This window comes from Salvelinus fontinalis, chromosome 32 (assembly GCF_029448725.1).
Source record: "Salvelinus fontinalis isolate EN_2023a chromosome 32, ASM2944872v1, whole genome shotgun sequence".
Classification (NCBI taxonomy): domain Eukaryota; kingdom Metazoa; phylum Chordata; class Actinopteri; order Salmoniformes; family Salmonidae; genus Salvelinus; species Salvelinus fontinalis.
The window spans coordinates 12,288,683-12,309,177 of NC_074696.1; the positions used below are offsets into that span (position 1 = coordinate 12,288,683).

Below are 20,495 nucleotides of genomic sequence, written 5' to 3' on the forward strand. Positions count from 1 at the left end.
CCAATTTTGTACATCCCTGTTAGTGAGTATTTCTCCTTTGTCAAGATAATCCATCCACCTGACAGGTGTGCATATTAAGAGGCTGATTAAACAGCATTATTACACAGGTGCGCTTTGTGCTGGGGACAATAAAAGGCCACTAAAATGTGCAGTTTAGTCACAACACCACAGACGTCTCAACTTTTGATAGTGTGCAATTGGCATGCTGACTGCAGGAATGTCCACTAGAGCTGTTGCTAGAGAATTGAATGTTGATTTCTCAACCATAGGCTGCCTCCGTTTTAGAATTTGACAGTATGTCCAACCGGCAACGCAACCGCGGAGTGCGCGTGTGGGTTAGCGTTTTCTGATGTGAGCGGTGTGCCCCCTGGTGGAGGTGGGCTTACGGTATGGACAACAATTGCATTTTATCTATGGCAATTTGAATGCACAGAGATACCGTGACAAGATCCTGAGGCCCATTGTCGTGCCATTCATCCGCCACCATCGCGCACCATCATGTTTCAGTGTGATAATGCCATGTCGCAAGGATCTGTACACAATTCCTGGAAGCTGAAAATGTCCCAGTTCTTCCATGGCCTGCATACTCACCAGACATGTCACCCATTGAGCATGTTTGGAATGCTCTGGATTGACGTGTACGACAGCATGTTCCAGTTCCCGCCAATATCCAGCAACTTCGCACAGACATTGAAGAGTGGGATAACATTCCACAGGCCACAATCAACGGCCTGATCAACTCTATGTGAAGGAGATGTGTCGCGCTGCATGAGGCAAATAGTGGTCACACCAGATACTGACTGGTTTGTTTTTGTTTTTAATAAAGGAAGGTATCTGAGACCATCCGATACATATCTCTATTCCCAGTCAGGTGAAATCCATAGATGAGGGCCTAATGAATTTATTTCAAATGAATGATTTGACTTCAATGAACTGTACCTCAGTAAAGTCTTTAAATTGTTAAATGTTGCATTTTATATTTTGGTTCAGTGTAGTTTGATAGTCTTTTTCAGCACTGCTCAAAACCAACAGGTTTAATAAAACTAAGATATTGAGTATACCGTATTTTATAAACCTAGCTGTGACTTTAAGACATTTCTCCCGGTGTTTACTGTAGCCATGAACACTCATAAGTCATGCACTATGCCTTTTAACTCGATGAGCCCCTTTTAGCCAATGAGATGAGCCCCTTTTAGCCAATGAGATGAGCCCCTTTTAGCCAATGAGATGAGCCGGACACACTAAGAATGCCGACTGCATGGGCGATGATGGGTTGTATAAAGTGTAAATGATTATATCACTATTTCACTTTTAAATATTTTAACAGGTGGTGTCTTTTTTATGGTTTCAAGGCTGGCTTTCTCGCATGAACCTGGTTGGTAACTTGCTTACTATCTCAAGGCTTTGGTCCAGAAACATGTCAGCAAGAGCAGATCACTTTGTATTTTGCTTTCAGAAGCAGCTCATTAAAGGAGCATCCAACTGCAAAACACTGCTATATTTCACTACACGGGCCGACTGAAGGTAATAGACAAGTAGCCGAGCTACGATTAGTTTGGATATTTCAGACTCTCCTGGCGTAGCTAGTAGGAGATCACCAAGTAACATGGAGTTTAACAATGACATGGATATTAATTTAATCCAGTCCATATAAAGAAAAGAAGGGACAACAATAGAAATTGAATAATATTGTCCTCACGCACGCAGTGAAAAATTGTCAAGACTCCAGCCACACTAGTCATAGACTGTTCTTCCTGCATCGGTGTGCCAAGTCTAGGTCCAAAAGGCTCCTTAACTTCTACCCCCAAGCCGTTAGACTGCTAAACAGTTATTCAAATGGCTACCCAGACTTATTTACATTGACCCCCGTTGCTGCTGCTCGCTGTTTATCTATGCATAGTCACTTTACAAATGACCTCGACTAACCTGTTTTTCCCGCATATTGACCCGGTACCCCCCCGTATATAGCTTCGTTATTTTATTACTTTTAACTTTTTATTTAGTAAATATTTTCTTAACTGAATTGTTTGTTAAGGGCTTGTAAGTAAGCGTTTCACGGTAAGGTCTACACCTGCTGTATTCAGCTCATGTGACAAATAAAATGTGATTTGAAAAATTTTGATTTTGAAAAATGTGACTGTCACAAAAGGTCTTTCTTTCCGTTTCCCATCTCTCCTCCCCCTCATCCACTCTCCCAACCCCTGCAGGACTACACCTTGAATGAAGTGCCTTGCTCAAGGGCACATCTGCAGATTTTTCACCTCGTTGGCTTGGGGATTTGTACCAGTGACCTTTCGATTACTGGCCCAGCGCTTTTTTTAACCGCTAGGCTGCCTGCTGACACTGATGTCTCAGTCCTGTACAGAAACCCAGCCTAAAACCCCAAACAGCAAGCAATGCAGGTGTAGAAGCACGGTGGCTAGGAAAAACTCCCTAGGTTTTGGCCTTTCTAGGAAGAAACCTTGAGAGGAACCAGGCTGTGAGGGGTGGCCAGTCCTCTTCTGACTGTGCCGGGTGGAGATAAGAACATGACCAAGATATTCATCCCTATTGGGCTCTGGTCAAAAGTAGTGCACTCTATAGGGTTTAGGGTGCCATGAAGACTGACATGAATTGGAGAGATGAAAGGTTCAATTGAAATGGGAGACACCAATGTATTTAAAGGATGTATAAGGAATGAAATCAGTTACTTCAGAAATCAATTTGATAAACTTTTATTCTTTGTTTCTTAAACCTCTAAAAGGTTCTGATTTAGTAATATTAAAAACAGTACAAATGTAAAACACTCATGATTTAAACATACATTAATGACATTGTGTACATATATAAATCACCATATTGTTACAGTACATATTCTGGAGTTTGATTAGTTATTAATTGAATCAAATACAAGCTCTTATGCAAAATATACACATCACAGTGGTGTCTGGGTAAATCAAAAGTTTTTTTTAAAATCAAGTGTTTTAATTCCCTGTATGCTACCTTTACATTGATGTTACACAACCACAGAAATCCAATGAAAGGTCAACAGAACATGTGATTTCATCGTTGACATAAGTGTGTACAAATTAAGGTCAGAATTAGCTGCATGTTTCAGCCACAGCATTCAGACCGCGTGTCTAACTACAGTAGAAACGGCCGTCTAAATAGCCTCATTCTACACCGTTAAAATCAAACCCATTATTACATTGTTATAATACAGTAATACTAACAATGAAGGTATCCACCCCCTTACCCACTAAGCACGAGAGTAGATCTGAGAGGAATATTGAAGTCTCGCTATGTGTCCATGCACCACCGTGTTCCTCCTCATGTCATCAGCATTCAGACGACATCCGTTCATCAGTGTCTTATATAAGCATGAGCAGCATCTTCCTTGTCAGTCAGCTGAGGTACAACTCTCAGATGACGGGTCCCGGCCCAGTCTATTGAAGTCTATGGTGAGCGTCTCTAAATGAGCATTCCAGGCAAATCAGGGTATCCTGGTGTGGCAAAACAGTAGGCTGCACAGAGTCATTCTTCTTCAAACACTGGTCAGGCGTAGATATAAGTAGAGTAGATTCACGGACCAGGAGGTCATCCGTAGATCTAGGTGATGTAGGTTCATAGGCAAGCACATCATGAGGACATAGATCTGGATGAAGTAGATTCATAGGGCAGCATGTCATGAAGACGTAGATGTAGGTAAAGTAGACTCATAGGCCAGCATGTCATGAGGACGTAGATGTAGGTAAAGTAGATTCATAGGCCAGCATGTAATGAGGACGTAGATCTGGATGAAGTAGATTCATAGGTCAGCATGTCATGAAGACGTAGATGTAGGTAAAGTAGATTCATAGGCCAGCATGTCATGAAGACGTAGATGTAGGTAAAGTAGATTCATAGGCCAGCATGTCATGAAGACGTAGATGTAGGTAAAGTAGATTCATAGGCCAGCATGTCATGAAGACGTAGATGTAGGTAAAGTAGATTCATAGGCCTGCATGTCATGAGGACGTAGCTCTAGGTAAAGTAGATTCATAGGCCTGCATGTCATGAGGACGTAGATCTGGAAGAACTAGGTAGATAGTAGACATGCCGTGAGCATCTGAAGCCTTAGTCCGAGGGGTGCTCTGGACACGAACGATTCACCTCAAACCACTCGTCTATACACCTGAGAGAGAGGGAACCATGAGTAAAGTAACAGCATCTTACTGTGATCATGTTGGTGTGTGTGTGTGTAGTTACCCTTTGTGGTAGATACAGAGACAGGGCAGTCTAGCGATGGTGTCTCCCTGCTCCATCTCATCTAGACAGATGGCACACTCCTCACTATCCTTCTCCAGAACGTCCTCTGGGACAAAACACACCACATTATCATCACCATCCTGACATCACTACCATGCTAGCCAATCAGAAGGCCAGACGGACAGGCAGACAAACAAGACATAACACACACGCAGACAGTCACACACTGACCGTTGTAGGCGAGTCGTGGCTTGGTGAGACACATGATCAGGTGGATCTCCATCTCATCTGACACCAAAAACTTACTGCACACAGGACAGTGGAACCCTGGGAAATATAGAACTGGACATGTCAGCGCTCACACACACAAATAGGTCAACCATTGGTCATTATTTAGAGTCATCATGACCACAAGGTCCTCTTCTTATCAGCCCAGTGAGGGGAGGGGGGTGAGAACAGCCCAGCGAGGGGGGGGGGGGGGGGGGGGGGGGGGGTGAGAACAGCCTAGCGAGGGGAGGGGGGTGAGAACAGCCTAGCGAGGGGAGGGGGGTGAGAACAGCCCAGCGAGGGGAGGGGGGTGAGAACAGCCCAGCGAGGGGAGGGGGGTGAGAACAGCCCAGCGAGGGGAGGGGGGTGAGAACAGCCCAGCGAGGGGAGGGGGGTGAGAACAGCCCATTGAGGGGAGGGGGGTGAGAACAGCCCATTGAGGGGAGGGGGGTGAGAACAGCCCAGCGAGGGGAGGGGGTGAGAACAGCCCAGCGAGGGGAGGGGGTGAGAACAGCCCAGCGAGGGGAGGGGGTGGGAACAGCCCAGCGAGGGGAGGGGGTGGGAACAGGCCAGCGAGGGGAGGGGGTTAGAACAGGCCAGCGAGGGGAGGGGGTGAGAACAGCCCAGCGAGGGGAGGTGGGTGAGAACAGCCCAGCGAGGGGAGGGGGGTGAGAACAGCCCAGCGAGGGGAGGGGGGTGAGAACAGCCCAGCGAGGGGAGGGGGGTGAGAACAGCCCAGCGAGGGGAGGGGGGTGAGAACAGCCCATTGAGGGGAGGGGGGTGAGAACAGCCCAGCGAGGGGAGGGGGGTGAGAACAGCCCAGCGAGGGGAGGGGGGTGAGAACAGCCCAGCGAGGGGAGGGGGGTGAGAACAGCCCAGCGAGGGGAGGGGGTGGGAACAGCCCAGCGAGGGGAGGGGGGTGAGAACAGCCCATTGAGGGGAGGGGGGTGAGAACAGCCCATTGAGGGGGGTGAGAACAGCCCAGCGAGGGGAGGGGGTGAGAACAGGCCAGCGAGGGGAGGGGGTGGGAACAGCCCAGCGAGGGGAGGGGGTGGGAACAGCCCAGCGAGGGGAGGGGGTGGGAACAGCCCAGCGAGGGGAGGGGGTGGGATCAGGCCAGCAATGGGAGGGGGTGGGAACAGCCCAGCGAGGGGAGGGGGTGAGAACAGCCCAGCGAGGGGAGGTGGGTGGGAACAGCCCAGCGAGGGGAGGGGGTGAGAACAGCCCAGCGAGGGGAGGTGGGTGAGAACAGCCCAGCGAGGGGAGGGGGTGGGAACAGCCCAGCGAGGGGAGGTGGGTGAGAACAGCCCAGCGAGGGGAGGGGGGGGGAACAGCCCAGCGAGGGGAGGGGGGTGAGAACAGCCCAGCGAGGGGAGGGGGGTGAGAACAGCCCAGCGAGGGGAGGGGGGTGAGAACAGCCCAGCGAGGGGAGGGGGGTGAGAACAGCCCAGCGAGGGGAGGGGGGTGAGAACAGCCCAGCGAGGGGAGGGGGGTGAGAACAGCCCAGCGAGGGGAGGGGGGTGAGAACAGCCCAGCGAGGGGAGGGGGGTGAGAACAGCCCAGCGAGGGGAGGGGGGTGAGAACAGCCCAGCGAGGGGAGGGGGGTGAGAACAGCCCAGCGAGGGGAGGGGGGTGAGAACAGCCCAGCGAGGGGAGGGGGGTGAGAACAGCCCAGCGAGGGGAGGGGGGTGAGAACAGCCCAGCGAGGGGAGGGGGGTGAGAACAGCCCAGCGAGGGGAGGGGGGTGAGAACAGCCCAGCGAGGGGAGGGGGTGAGAACAGCCCAGCGAGGGGAGGGGGTGAGAACAGCCCAGCGAGGGGAGGGGGTGAGAACAGCCCAGCGAGGGGAGGGGGTGAGAACAGCCCATTGAGGGGAGGTGGGTGAGAACAGCCCAGTGAGGGGAGGGGGGTGAGAACAGCCCAGTGAGGGGAGGGGGGTGAGAACAGCCCAGCGAGGGGAGGGGGTGAGAACAGCCCAGCGAGGGTAGGGGGTGAGAACAGCCCAGCGAGGGTAGGGGGTGAGAACAGCCCAGCGAGGGGGGTGAGAACAGCCCAGCGAGGGGAGGGGGTGAGAACAGCCCAGCGAGGGGAGGTGGGTGGGAACAGCCCAGCGAGGGGAGGGGGGTGGGAACAGCCCAGCGAGGGGAGGGGGGTGAGAACAGCTCAGCGAGGGGAGGGGGGTGAGAACAGCTCAGCGAGGGGAGGGGGTGAGAACAGCCCAGATTCCTTGTTGTGGAATAAGATGTGGTGTAGACAGTCAGGCCCAGGAATACACACACGTACCTCCCATTAGGTTAGGGGACAGGTGAAGTGGTAGAGAGCCAATCATCAGCTGGTGTTCTCCTCTCTCCCAGTCTGACTCATCCTGGTCCAGACTGTTACCGAACACATCCGTCCTGCTCCGTCCGCCATGAGGTACACTAATCTGGTGGATATATATACACACACACACACACACACACACATCGTCAAGATACTGGACATAGATATGACTGAATTACACAGGCATAACTGACCATGATTTGAACTTGTGTAACCACAAGACTGTGTTAGCCTCCTGAACTAAAAGCCTTGGCCTTGGCTTGGTGAGCTAAAACAAATCTTCACGTGTCAGACAGTTTCTCATCACGTAACTGTTGTTCCAAACCACTTTCATTACACTCACACACCTGGTGGTAGGAGCTGGGTCGGTCCCATCCGGTGTAGTGAATTTGTGGCCCACCAGGCCCAGCTGTGTATCTGAACACTGGGGTAGTGCTGCCTCCAGAGGAGGGGACAGGGCTAGAATAAGCCCGGGTTCGCCTCTCAGCCATGGGGCTACTCTGCCTGACACCCATGATGGCTCCTGTCTTGTTGTCCACAAAATATGAAGTCCTGTAAGGTCTGTGAAACAGAAGTTCTAGCAAGTCCTCTACAGTCTCATAAAGCTTTCCAAAATCCCATCGAGGGTCAGGTGTTGAAAATGGTCCTACACACTGTGCAAAGTTTCAGATAATTGTTTATTCGCTATATCAATGTGTTTATATCTGTCTCTATTCAAATAAACCATAAATAGCCTAGGAAAAATGCTGGAAACTCGATGTCACAATAGAGAGACAGAGAGCGCATGACTGTGTCCAGTCCAGCAGTCGTGTAGACAGCCAAAACAAAGGGATACAGACAAAGAAATATCAGTGGTTTGAAAAGTCAATAAAAGTAACCTCCAATAGAGAACAGAATTATTTTCGATGGACAAAATGTACTCCCAACTCGCTTCTTCAGTTCAAAGTGTATTCGTGCGTCGCAGAATTATTCCAATATTCCATGCGCTTTGGTCATGGGTGCTTCGCCGCACAACAACTCAACAACTCCTACACCGCGACTGTCCCACTTTAGTGACTATATGCACACTTCTCGATTACAAACTGCATTTCAAATATAGGCTATTACAATCTCACGAGTGTCTAAAAGAACGCGGCGTCGCTCTGAGTTCTATTTGCTCTGCTGTAGTCTAGTCTGCTGACTGTGATTGTTGACGAGAGAGAAGCAGGAGTTGCCCTAATGCCCTCTTCCTCCTGTGTGACAGGTCAAGTGACGTCAACCCCATGAGCAACAGTTGCACGGACAGATTATTACACAGCGTTTCCAAAACGATGTCTTCAACGACCCCAAGCGGTGCGTGCACGTGTTGGTCTTTGCCCTAACAGTACACAGCTGATTAAAATGATCACAGCTTGATGATTAGTTTATTATTTGAATGAGTGGTGTAGTGATAGGGGTAAAAAAACAAACCATGCACGGAGTTTGGGAAACCCTGGATAGACATAGGTGTTTATAAAAAGCCAGTAAGATATGACCATTAAATATTTAATATAGACTATATATAATATGTACGGTATATTTACATAGAAAGTCTGACTCATTGCTTCCTCCAACAGTTTTATTGAATACCTTCGTACACACTGGAGGTCAAACAGAAAACACACGTTAGATTAGCTGAACAAAAAAAGTATTAAATAATTTAAATACAAATCAAGGGACATGTTTATAGGACAAAGTAGACTTTAAACTATTCAGAGAGAACGTTAAATGTATTATAGTTGCCATGTTCAGAGATACAGTGCCTTTAGATTAGAAAGTACTGTATTCATACCCCTTGAATTAGTCCACATTTTGTTGTTACAGCAGGGCTATTCAATTCTTACCCTATGAGGTCCGAAGCCTGCTGGTTTTCTGTTCTACAGATAATTACACCCACCTGGTGTCCCAGGTCTAAACCAGTCCCTGATTAGAGGGGAATCACCCACCTGGTGTCCCAGGTCTAAACCAGTCCCCGATTAGAGGGGAATCACCCACCTGGTGTCCCAGGTCTAAACCAGTCCCTGATTAGAGGGGAATCACCCACCTGGTGCCCCAGGTCTAAACCAGTCCCCGATTAGAGGGGAATCACCCACCTGGTGCCCCAGGTCTAAATCAGTCCCCGATTAGAGGGGAATCACCCACCTGGTGTCCCAGGTCTAAATCAGTCCCCGATTAGAGGGGAATCACCCACCTGGTGTCCCAGGTCTAAACCAGTCCCCGATTAGAGGGGAATCACCCACCTGGTGTCCCAGGTCTAAACCAGTCCCCGATTAGAGGGGAATCACCCACCTGGTGTCCCAGGTCTAAACCAGTCCCCGATTAGAGGGAATCACCCACCTGGTGTCCCAGGTCTAAACCAGTCCCCGATTAGAGGGGAATCACCCACCTGGTGTCCCAGGTCTAAACCAGTCCCTGATTAGAGGGGAATCACCCACCTGGTGTCCCAGGTCTAAACCAGTCCCCGATTAGAGGGGAATCACCCACCTGGTGTCCCAGGTCTAAACCAGTCCCCGATTAGAGGGGAATCACCCACCTGGTGCCCCAGGTCTAAACCAGTCCCCGATTAGAGGGGAATCACCCACCTGGTGTCCCAGGTCTAAACCAGTCCCCGATTAGAGGGGAATCACCCACCTGGTGCCCCAGGTCTAAACCAGTCCCCGATTAGAGGGGAATCACCCACCTGGTGCCCCAGGTCTAAATCAGTCCCCGATTAGAGGGGAATCACCCACCTGGTGTCCCAGGTCTAAATCAGTCCCCGATTAGAGGGGAATCACCCACCTGGTGTCCCAGGTCTAAACCAGTCCCCGATTAGAGGGGAATCACCCACCTGGTGTCCCAGGTCTAAACCAGTCCCCGATTAGAGGGGAATCACCCACCTGGTGTCCCAGGTCTAAACCAGTCCCCGATTAGAGGGGAATCACCCACCTGGTGTCCCAGGTCTAAACCAGTCCCTGATTAGAGGGGAATCACCCACCTGGTGTCCCAGGTCTAAACCAGTCCCTGATTAGAGGGGAATCACCCACCTGGTGTCCCAGGTCTAAACCAGTCCCCGATTAGAGGGGAATCACCCACCTGGTGTCCCAGGTCTAAACCAGTCCCCGATTAGAGGGGAATCACCCACCTGGTGTCCCAGGTCTAAACCAGTCCCTGATTAGAGGGGAATCACCCACCTGGTGTCCCAGGTCTAAACCAGTCCCTGATTAGAGGGGAATCACCCACCTGGTGTCCCAGGTCTAAACCAGTCCCTGATTAGAGACGAACACTGAAGAAATGCAGTGGAACCGGCTTCGAGGTGCCGAGTTTTAGGGAGTGAAAGCCTGAATTCAAAATGGATTACATTGAGATGTTGTGTCATTGGCCTTCACAAAACGCCCCATAATGTTAAAGTGGAATAATGTTTTTAGACATTTTTGCTAATTAATTTATAAAAAGGACCAATTCTGTGTGCAATAATAGTGTTTAACGTGATTTTTGAATGACTACCTTATCTCTGTACCTCATACATACAATTATCTGTAAGGTCCCTCAGTCAAGCAGTGAATTTCAAACACAGATTAGACCACAAACACCATAGGTTTTCCAATGTTTCACAAAGAAGGGCAGCTATTGGTAGATGGGTAAAAAAACAACAGACAATGAATATCCCTTTGAGCATGGTGAAATTATTAATTACACTTTGGATGGTGTATTTAATCCATCTTAAATTCAGTCTGTAACACAACAACATGTGGACTAAGTCAAGGGGTGTGAATACATTCTGAAGGCTCTGTAGCTACATGTGTAGTTCAGTGTGGTGGAAGAAGGTGGCTGCAGGTAGACAGACGTTGCCTGTGGACACAGATCCAGGATCAGTTCACCCTGTGATCACAACTTCATCCTACTCCTTCAGGGCCATGGGGAAAGTAAAAGGGAAGCAGTGCACTGATGGTGGTGCCACTCACACTCAGTCACGCAGTCACTCAGTCACTCACACACTCACACACTCACACACACAGCAGCATTTGGCCGACCTCACAGCAGTACACGAGGAACAGTTTCTACCATAGGATTACAGTTGTATTCCTCCCTCTACTTTCACCGCTAACATTGTTACAAGGACACAACATTGTGCTGGTTAACATTGTGTGGTACAATGGATGGTTACAGTACGGTGTTACGGTGTTACAGTACGGCGTTACATGGTTGACACTGACAGTTCTCTGTAGGTCCTGGTGGCCTGGATGGGGGGCCTGGGGGGGGGGGGGGGGGGGGAGCTGGCTTGGGGAGTGATGTATTTACCATGCTAGAACCAGCCTGCAGGTGGTTAGTAATAGTAACTCCAGTCATGTTGTAGTCTACTATATGTATAACTACTGTCTGTTGTGATTGATCATAATAATCAAGTTCTATGGCACGGCTGTGTGTGTGTGTGTGTCTGTGTGTGTGTGTGTGTGTGTGTGTGTGTCTGTGTGTGTGTCTGTGTGTGTGTGAGGGAGGCAGGGAGTGCACAATCTGGGGAGCAAATCTTTTGAGAAGCAGGCTGTCCTGTGTGTGTGTGTGAGTATACATTATGACTGTGTATAGTCGCTACAGGGTCGTTGGGCCTGTGTGTTGTTGTAGGTGATGAGACCAGGGGCATGGGTAGTTATTGTAGCCCTACTGGACACCTCATCTGTGGGCATCACTGCTGGCTGACTCCCATTTGCTGGTGGTCTGCCTCTGGTTCCTCCTCCACGCCTGCATGGTACTGCTCAAACGTCTCATCATCTATGTCTGGTAGACCCAGCAACTAGAGAGAGAGAAAACGAGAGAGGAAGAGAGAGGTAGAGGTGAGACTCGAGAGAAAGGGGGAAGAGAGCTTTAAAGCTAACTCCAGCTTTTCAAGATTGATGAGTATCCTTCCTGTCAAAGACGAGTGTAACCTAGTCCTGAAGAGCTTAGCGGCAGGGTGTTCAGGCTTTAGTTCCAGCCCTGCACTAACACATCTGGTTATGTTAATTGAAAGAGAAGACCCTCTACCAGTCCCCCCCCCTAAATGTAGACAACCTGTCCCCCCCCCCCCCCCCAAAAGGTAGCCAGCCTATTTGAGTCATTTAGCAGATGTTCTTATCCAGTGGACTTAGTTACTAATGTATGTAAAGACATGAGGGAGACATTTAACAGTTGTTATGTTGTATTCTTTAGTAATGTATTAAAGACATGAGGGAGACATTTAACAGTTGTTATGTTGTATTCTTTAATAATGTAGTTGTATTATTGTTATTATAGTGTAATATTGTGTATAATGTTATCTATGTACTTGCAGGTCTGAAGGAAGTCAACACTTTGTCCAGGACCTCCAGAAGTGTCTTCTTTCCACAGGAAGTGATGTAGTCCTGAGCTACCTGGAGGAATGGCAGGCAGTCCTCACTCTCACTCCATACATGCTGTAGATACACACACAAACACACACACGCACGCACACACACACACACACACACACACACACACAGGTTATTAACCTGACCCATATAGCCACATTACCACATTATAACTGTATATGGTAAATGTTATTATTATTTTATACTGTATATGGTAGATGTTGGTAGATATGAACAGCCAGTAGAAGTAGAACACAGAGAGAGATAACACCTTCAGAACATTAGAAGACAGAGCGAGATAACACATTCAGATCAGTAAAACACAGAGAGAGATAACACCAGATCAGTAGAACACAGAGAGAGAGATAACACCAGATCAGTAGAACACAGAGAGAGAGATAACACCAGATCAGTAGAACACAGAGAGAGAGATAACACCAGATCAGTAGAACACAGAGAGAGAGATAACACCAGATCAGTAGAACACAGAGAGAGAGATAACACCAGATCAGTAGAACACAGAGAGAGAGATAACACCAGATCAGTAGAACACAGAGAGAGAGATAACACCAGATCAGTAGAACACAGAGAGAGAGATAACACCAGATCAGTAGAACACAGAGAGAGAGATAACACCAGATCAGTAGAACACAGAGAGAGAGATAACACATTCAGAACAGTAGAACACAGAGAGAGAGATAACACCTTCAGATAAACACGTGGACGTAAGTGAATCACACATGTGTAACTGACCGGGGTTTGAACCTGTGTTAGCCTCCTGAACTAAAGCCTTGGCACACAGATGAGCTTACCAGGACCCCCCCCCCCCCCCCCCCCCCCCCCCTGTGTGTGTCAACCCCTGTTGATAGCAATATTGATCGGCATGGTAACAGGATCTCATCTGTGTGTGTGTGTGTATGAGGGAGGGAGATGGGTGAAATGGGTTTGTTAGTTGGGATATTGAATATCAGGGAGGGGGCCACCTATAGCTGTGCCAGGAACGGCTAACCAGCGATAGATGGATACATCAGACCTGTCTGTTTGTCCTGATACAGGGCTATAGCAGGAAGTCTGTCCTGATACAGGGCTATAGCAGGAAGTCTGTCCTGATACAGGGCTATAGCAGGAAGTCTGTCCTGATACAGGGCTATAACAGGAAGTCTGTCCAGATACAGGGATATAACAGGAAGTCTGTCCAGATACTGGGCTATAACAGGAAGTCTGTCCAGATACTGGGCTATAACAGGAAGTCTGTCCAGATACTGGGCTATAACAGGAAGTCTGTCCAGATACAGGACTATAACAGGAAGTCTGTCCAGATACTAGGCTATAACAGGAAGTCTGTCCAGATACAGGGATATAACAGGAAGTCTGTCCAGATACTGGGCTATAACAGGAAGTCTGTCCAAATACAGGACTATAACAGGAAGTCTGTCCAGATACTGGGCTATAACAGGAAGTCTGTCCAGATACTGGGCTATAACAGGAAGTCTGTCCAGATACTGGGCTATAACAGGAAGTCTGTCCAGATACTGGGCTATAACAGGAAGTCTGTCCAGATACAAGGATATAACAGGAAGTCTGTCCAGATACCGGGATTGTAACTGGAAGTTTGTACAGATACAGGGGATGTAATAGGAAGTCTGTCCAGATACAGTGGTTGTAACAGGAAGTCTGTCCAGATACCGGGGTTGTAAAAGGAAGTCTGTCCAGATACAGGGGTTGTTACAGGAAGTCAGTCCAGATACAGGGCTATAACAAGAGGGGGAGGACTGAGAGAGAAAGAGAGTGACAGTGAGATAGAGAGAGACTGAGAAAGAGAGTGATAGTGAGATAGAGGGCGAGAGAGAGGGAGGGCGAGAAAGTGGGGTAGATGGGGCCTAGTGCAGTAAACATTCGTAGACAGACCAGAGAGGGGAGGAGCTGAATGACTCTCTACTACATTACATATTTGCATAGAAAATGTATACAACATGAAGTATTACTGCCAGTTGCTTAAGGAGGGATGCATGGCTCTGAGTCCTTCCGGTACCGCGGCTGCTGCCTATTTTTACGCCTGGCACTGGGCCAGGAGAACTGTGGTCACCGCCCTCTGACCCCGACGGGCTGATGGAGAGTGAGGACTAGAGAGCAGCGGACGCTTCTCTAACAAAACAACAACAGCACTGCTATTGCAGGCTTGTGTCCATGCGCAGGACATGCGGCCTATATAATGCGGCCAAAACAACATGCACGCCAGGCGTGCTACAGTCAGGTGCAGTGACATCATTCCCGTTGCGCACACACAGACACACTGCGCCGGGGGACCCGAGAGGCAAACCCCAAATCACCGAAACCAACACACGCGTGCGCGCGCGAACACACACTTACGAAATGCTCGATCCCTCCCGTCATGTTATCGGGACAAAGGACATAGAAAGAGATTCCCGGTTCTGCGTAGAAGTCCAGTCTTCTCTCATCATCCTCCTCCGCGAAGATCAGATCGAACGGAACCGACGAACACCATTTCTCCGCCACCTCCACCAGCTGCTTAAACTCCATCTCTCTCTCTCACACTCTTTTATTTTCTCTCTCTGCGTCCTCCTCTCCCTTAGTCCTGCCCGTTTGTGGGTGTCCGGATCGCCAGTATAGGCTAGTCTGTGGTCTCGTGCACACGTCCCGGTGATGCTGCTGTCTCTCTGTAAATAAAAACAGCTGACCGGACATACATTAGTTTACAGTTTCACCTAACGCGCCATCCGCATGTCGCGAGCGACAAGATATCTTCACTGTTGCATTACACTTCCGTCACGGTATTCGGTAACGATAAGGTGTTTTCTCAAACCCTCATCCTTTCTTTAGTCCGTTAACCGATGAGATCAGCGGGACGCTGTAGGTTCTGGGTCTGCATAGCCTCCACACGTTACGCACAGGGCCTGGAACGTTAATACGTCCGTTAACGATTCAACGCGATGACGACAGGCTGAGAAGCAGCACCCGGCTGTCATCGATAAATTCTTTGCTTTTCTTCTCAACAGAGCATGGGAATAGCCTAGTGTGTCGTTTCAGATGTATTCCCAATAATACATTAATTGTATTCTATATATGCCTATATGCCCAATTGTATATTATAGGCACGGTCTATAAATGTTATAATACCGAAAAGTCAATCAATCAATCAATTTTATTTTATATAGCCCTTCGTACATCAGCTAATATCTCGAAGTGCTGTACAGAAACCCAGCCTAAAACCCCAAACAGCTAGTAATGCAGGTGTAGAAGCACGGTGTAGAAGCAAAAGTAAGTGTAATCTCAACAAATAGGCTAAAAGCTGTAGCCTATGCTAGGCTACTTATTGCTACGTATTGTAATGATAAAAGGCTAACTAACTCCTTTTTCCAATGTTTTGTAGGCTACTGAAGTTTATTTCCACAACCTCTTGCAATCTGAATGAATGAGGGATGCTTTTCAGTTCACAAACCATCCATAACGCGCACAGAATATGTGTAGGCTACCATAAATACATTTTGTACAGCGGTGTTTGCTAACTGGCGGCCGAATTTGGTTTCATTTGGTCCCCAAGTTTTCTGAGCAAAAAAAACAACATTTTTTTTAAAATATATTTTTATTTTCATTGTTGGATATAAAATATTGTAAAAACACCAGGATATCAGCTCCAAATGATTTTTAATTTAAGATATCTGGTCCCACGTGTATACGAACGTAAACAAGGTTTGAAATTATTATGTTTTAGTCAATATCTGTTTGCGATTCTTTCGTCAATTTACAGTCTACAAATTATTTGTAATTATGTTCCGGCCCGCCACCATCAGCTCAACAAAAAATCAGCCAGGCTGAATCTAGTAGTTGATGATCCCTGCTGTACAGTGTGGACCTGACATAGCTAGTACCGTTTCTGACCGCTAGGTGACAGCAGCACCCAATCTATATTGCCCCTCTGGTGAAATGAACCACTGGTCCACCGTCAAATGATGATATCATAGATATGGGCACCCTGAAAACTGAACTCTATGGGGAGATTTCACAGACAAAGATTAAGCCTAATCCTAGACTCCTTCCCTACAAGAACTGATCACCTTGAGCCAAGGCTCTCATCTGGTTCTCGTAGGTGGAAGGCCCATCCCTTCTTCCTTAGAAGTACTGATCACCTTGAGGTTTTTGGCATCTGGAAACTTCCATCGTGAAACAAGAGATTTGTGTAGTGTATGTGAACAGAATGTATGCAGAATTACATACCATTTGCTGATGCTTCTGCCCAGGCCAACTACAAGGTAGAGTTCTATGAATATGGGAACTTCCCAGGAGTCATCGGCTTTATAGATGAATGTCATATTCCCATCATGTGTCCATCTACAGCAGATGCTGAGGAGTACCGGAATAACAACTGCTTCTCAATAAATGTACAAAGTGTGTGCACTCCCAATTTTGCAGATCTCCCAACATTGTTGCACGTTGGAAAGGCGCAACTCATGACTCAAGGATTTTCCAACATTCCTCTTTGTATGCTCAGCTTGAAGGAGGACAACAGAGTGGAATCATACTTGGTGACAGTGGGTATCCATGGTGACAGTGGGTATGCACAGACCAACTTCTGGTTCACCTCCTTATCTTCATGCAATAGGAGCTAAGCAACAACGGTACAACCAAGTTCATATCCGCACCAGAGGTGTAGCGGAACACATGATCAGGGCTTCACAATGACCTCAAACAGCATGGCTGCCCAGGGCTTCACAATGACCTCAAACAGCATGGCTGCCCAGGGCTTCACAATGACCTCAAACAGCATGGCTGCCCAGGGCTTCACAATGACCTCAAACAGCATGGCTGCCCAGGGCTTCACAATGACCTCAAACAGCATGGCTGCCCAGGGCCTCACAATGACCTCAAACAGCATGGCTGCCCAGTGCTTCACAATGACCTCAAACAGCATGGCTTCCCAGGGCTTCACAATGACCTCAAACAGCATGGCTGCCCAGTGCTTCCATGTGGCCTCCTGGGTGGCGCAGTGGTCTAGGGCATTGCATCGCAGTGCTAGCTGCGCCACCAGAGTCTCTGGGTTCGCGCCCAGGCTCTGTCGCAGCCGGCCGCAACCGGGAGGTCCGTGGGGCGACGCACAATTGGCATAGCGTCGTCCGGGTTAGGGAGGGTTTGGCCGGTAGGGATATCCTTGTCTCAGTATGTAAAAAAAAATGTAATAAAATGTATGCACTCTACTGTAAGTCGATCTGGATAAGAGCGTCTGCTAAATGACTAAAATGTAAATGTAAAATGCTTCACAATGACCTCAAACAGCATGGCTGCCCAGGGCTTCACAATGACCTCAAACAGCATGGCTGCCCAGTGCTTTACAATGACCTCAAACAGCATGGCTGCCCAGGGCTTCACAATGACCTCAAACAGCATGGCTGCCCAGGGCTTCACAATGACCTCAAACAGCATGGCTGCCCAGTGCTTCACAATGACCTCAAACAGCATGGCTGCCCAGGGCTTCACAATGACCTCAAACAGCATGGCTGCCCAGTGCTTCACAATGACCTCAAACAGCATGGCTGCCCAGGGCTTCACAATGACCTCAAACAGCATGGCTGCCCAGATTCTCACATTGAAGATGAGGAGGATGATGATAATCAAGGTATAGTGATCAAGCTATGGTAATCAATATATGGTAATCATCTACCTCTAGAAAATGATTACATTGCTGCACTAGAGAACATTATATGTTCAAGAGTTAAGTTTATTACATCATTTTTTTTATGGGAGTGCAAGAGATGACTGACAACATTACATGTTCCCTACAGTCCGGGGATGGGACATGTTGAATGAATGTGTCCTACCAAATGAGGATTTGAACGGTCCCCTATCTGAACTGTCCAAATGTTCGTCGGCGGCGATACCTTCCAGGGGTTGCTGGCTATCAATGATCCCGGTCAAAAAGTCCCCCAGCACATCCGTCTCTGGTCTTACTGGGGGTCCTCCACCAGTCCCCCAGCTCATCTGTCTGGTCTAACTGGGGGTCCTCCACCAGTCCCCCAGCTCATCTGTCTGGTCTAACTGGGGGTCCACCACCAGTCCCCCAGCTCATCTGTCTCCTGTCTTACTGGGGGTCCTCCACCAGTCCCCCAGCTCATCTGTCTGGTCTAACTGGGGGTCCTCCACCAGTCCCCCAGCTCATCTGTCTGGTCTAACTGGGGGTCCACCACCAGTCCCCCAGCTCATCTGTCTCCTGTCTTACTGGGGGTCCTCCACCAGTCCCCCAGCTCATCTGTCTCCTGTCTTACTGGGGGTCCTCCACCAGTCCCCCAGCTCATCTGTCTCTAGTCTAACTGGGGGTCCTCCACCAGTCCCCCAGCTCATCTGTCTCTGGTCTTACTGGGGGTCCTCCACCAGTCCCCCAGCTCATCTGTCTCTGGTCTAACTGGGGGTCCTCCACCAGTCTCCCAGCTCATCTGTCTCTAGTCTAACTGGGGGTCCTCCACCAGTCCCCCAGCTCATCTGTCTCTAGTCTTACTGGGGGTCCTCCACCAGTCCCCCAGCTCATCTGTCTCTAGTCTAACTGGGGGTCCTCCACCAGTCCCCCAGCTCATCTGTCTCTAGTCTTACTGGGGGTCCTCCACCAGTCTCCCAGCTCATCTGTCTCTAGTCTGCTTGGGGGTCTGCATCAGCCTTGAAACGCTGCCTACAAGCAAGAGCCTTTGTCTTCTTTAAGTTATTTTTTATGTTTTTCCACAGGACCCTAGAAAGTCAAGACACTAAATAATTATGTAGGATATTGTTTGTGTTACATTTCTGTCACACAAATACATTTAGACTCCACTGTGTTGTGTTACAACAAGAAAACAAACATTTCAAAGTGACTGGGATTTGTAACAATAAATGCAGTATCTTACCGGAAGTTGTTGTAGCGTCCTTTTGTTTACTTTTTAATTTGAGTTGATTCATTACAAACTGTAGTCCAGGTGTAGCCAGCTGGTAAAAGAACGTAGCTGTATTCAGTTATATCCACTAGATGGCACTGTACCTTTAAAAGATCCATAAATAATGTGTGCAAACGGTTATGGGATTGTGCATGCGCAGTGTGTAAGAGTAAGAGCAAGCAATTACACTGGAGAGCTGTTGACATCCATCATGAGTCCAACTTTACTTTAGGTTGATTGACATGAGGATGTTAACGTCTTGCTAGCTGAATACCAGTGCTCTCAGGACCACGTTGTGGAGTTGATGATAACATCATTTGAAGCTGCTGTATGGGTGAGATAAGGATCTAGTGTTCCATGTGGGGTGAGATAAGGATCTAGTGTTCCATGTGGGGTGAGATAAGGATCTAGTGTTCCATGTGGGGTGAGATAAGGATCTAGTGTTCCATGTGGGGTGAGATAAGGATCTAGTGTTCCATGTGGGGTGAGATAAGGATCTAGTGTTCCATGTGGGGTGAGATAAGGATCTAGTGTTCCATGTGGGGTGAGATAAGGATCCAGTGTTCCATGTGGGGTGAGATAAGGATCCAGTGTTCCATGTGGGGTGAGATAAGGATCTAGTGTTCCATGTGGGGTGAGATAAGGATCTAGTGTTCCATGTGGGGTGAGATAAGGATCTAGTGTTCCATGTGGGGTGAGATAAGGATCCAGTGTTCCATGTGGGGTGAGATAAGGATCTAGTGTTCCATGTGGGGTGAGATAAGGATCTAGTGTTCCATGTGGGGTGAGATAAGGATCTAGTGTTCCATGTGGGGTGAGATAAGGATCCAGTGTTCCATGTGAGGTGAGATAAGGATCCAGTGTTCCATGTGAGGTGAGATAAGGATCTTGTGTTCCATGTGGGGTTGTAGTCCTGGGGCCCGGGGCCTGTCCTCGGGGGCCTGATTGGTGTCGCACTTTTGCCCCAAGCCCCAGCTAACACACCTGACTCCAATAATCAACTAATCATGATCTTCAGTTTTGAATGCAATTAGTTTAAATCAGGTGTGTTAGCTAGGGATGGGGGAAAAGTGTGGTACTAATCAGGCACAGGATGGCTTTTAGACTTGTGTGGTTTGTTTATCTTCTCAATAATAGTTTTTTGTTTGTATTGCATTTTAAAGCACCATTCTGTTACCATGGACTTGTCCAGATGAAACTTCAAGAGAATGTCAGTAGGGGTTTTCAATATTATTAAACCACATGGGCATTGCTATTGAGAAAGGCTTTCCAACATATTAGTTAACCACATGGGCACCTTGGCTTGGATAGACGTTTTGGAATGTTGTTCACCTCATCATCAAAATGATGATCAGAGGTGTGAAATACTATTGTGCGATTTAATTGGATCGTCATGACGTTTCATATGC

The 20,495-nt window shown here is 48.2% G+C and overlaps 2 protein-coding genes across 3 annotated transcripts; both read right to left on the minus strand.

Annotated features, from left to right (window-relative positions):
• Positions 1–2,698: 2,698 nt before the first annotated feature.
• Positions 2,699–8,064, minus strand: LOC129830750 (E3 ubiquitin-protein ligase znrf2-like). The gene is made up of 5 exons (XM_055893441.1): positions 7,163–8,064; positions 6,777–6,918; positions 4,459–4,554; positions 4,228–4,333; positions 2,699–4,153 (listed from the first exon to the last, which is right to left on the minus strand). The coding sequence occupies exons 1-5, from the start codon at positions 7,328–7,330 to the stop codon at positions 4,096–4,098; spliced, it is 570 nt and encodes a 189-aa protein (XP_055749416.1). The 5' UTR covers positions 7,331–8,064; the 3' UTR covers positions 2,699–4,095.
• A 3,006-nt stretch (positions 8,065–11,070) lies between these two features.
• On the minus strand, positions 11,071–15,101 carry LOC129830751 (maturin-like). 2 transcript variants are annotated; one of them, XM_055893442.1, is made up of 3 exons: positions 14,543–15,101; positions 12,116–12,238; positions 11,071–11,601 (listed from the first exon to the last, which is right to left on the minus strand). In XM_055893442.1, exons 1-3 carry the CDS (start codon positions 14,711–14,713, stop codon positions 11,494–11,496), a joined length of 402 nt encoding a protein of 133 aa, XP_055749417.1. In that variant the 5' UTR covers positions 14,714–15,101; the 3' UTR covers positions 11,071–11,493. The 2 variants fall into 2 exon arrangements, with proteins under 2 accessions (XP_055749417.1, XP_055749418.1); XM_055893443.1 differs by having other exon boundaries at positions 11,511–11,601; positions 12,112–12,238; positions 14,543–15,100.
• Between the last annotated feature and the right edge of the window lie 5,394 nt (positions 15,102–20,495).

Coding starts and splice junctions, on each gene's coding strand:
- LOC129830751 (XM_055893442.1), bottom strand. CDS start 14,713: ATGGAGTTTAAGCAGCTGGTGGAGGTGGCGGAGAAATGGTGTTCGTCG. Junction 12,239..14,542: donor CGGGAGGGATCGAGCATTTC/GTAAGTGTGTGT, acceptor GTGTATCTACAG/CATGTATGGAGTGAGAGTGA. Junction 11,602..12,115: donor TGTTGACTTCCTTCAGACCT/GCAAGTACATAG, acceptor CTCTCTCTCTAG/TTGCTGGGTCTACCAGACAT.
- LOC129830750 (XM_055893441.1), bottom strand. CDS start 7,330: ATGGGTGTCAGGCAGAGTAGCCCCATGGCTGAGAGGCGAACCCGGGCT. Junction 6,919..7,162: donor GACCCAGCTCCTACCACCAG/GTGTGTGAGTGT, acceptor TATATCCACCAG/ATTAGTGTACCTCATGGCGG. Junction 4,154..4,227: donor CTCTGTATCTACCACAAAGG/GTAACTACACAC, acceptor CCTCTCTCTCAG/GTGTATAGACGAGTGGTTTG.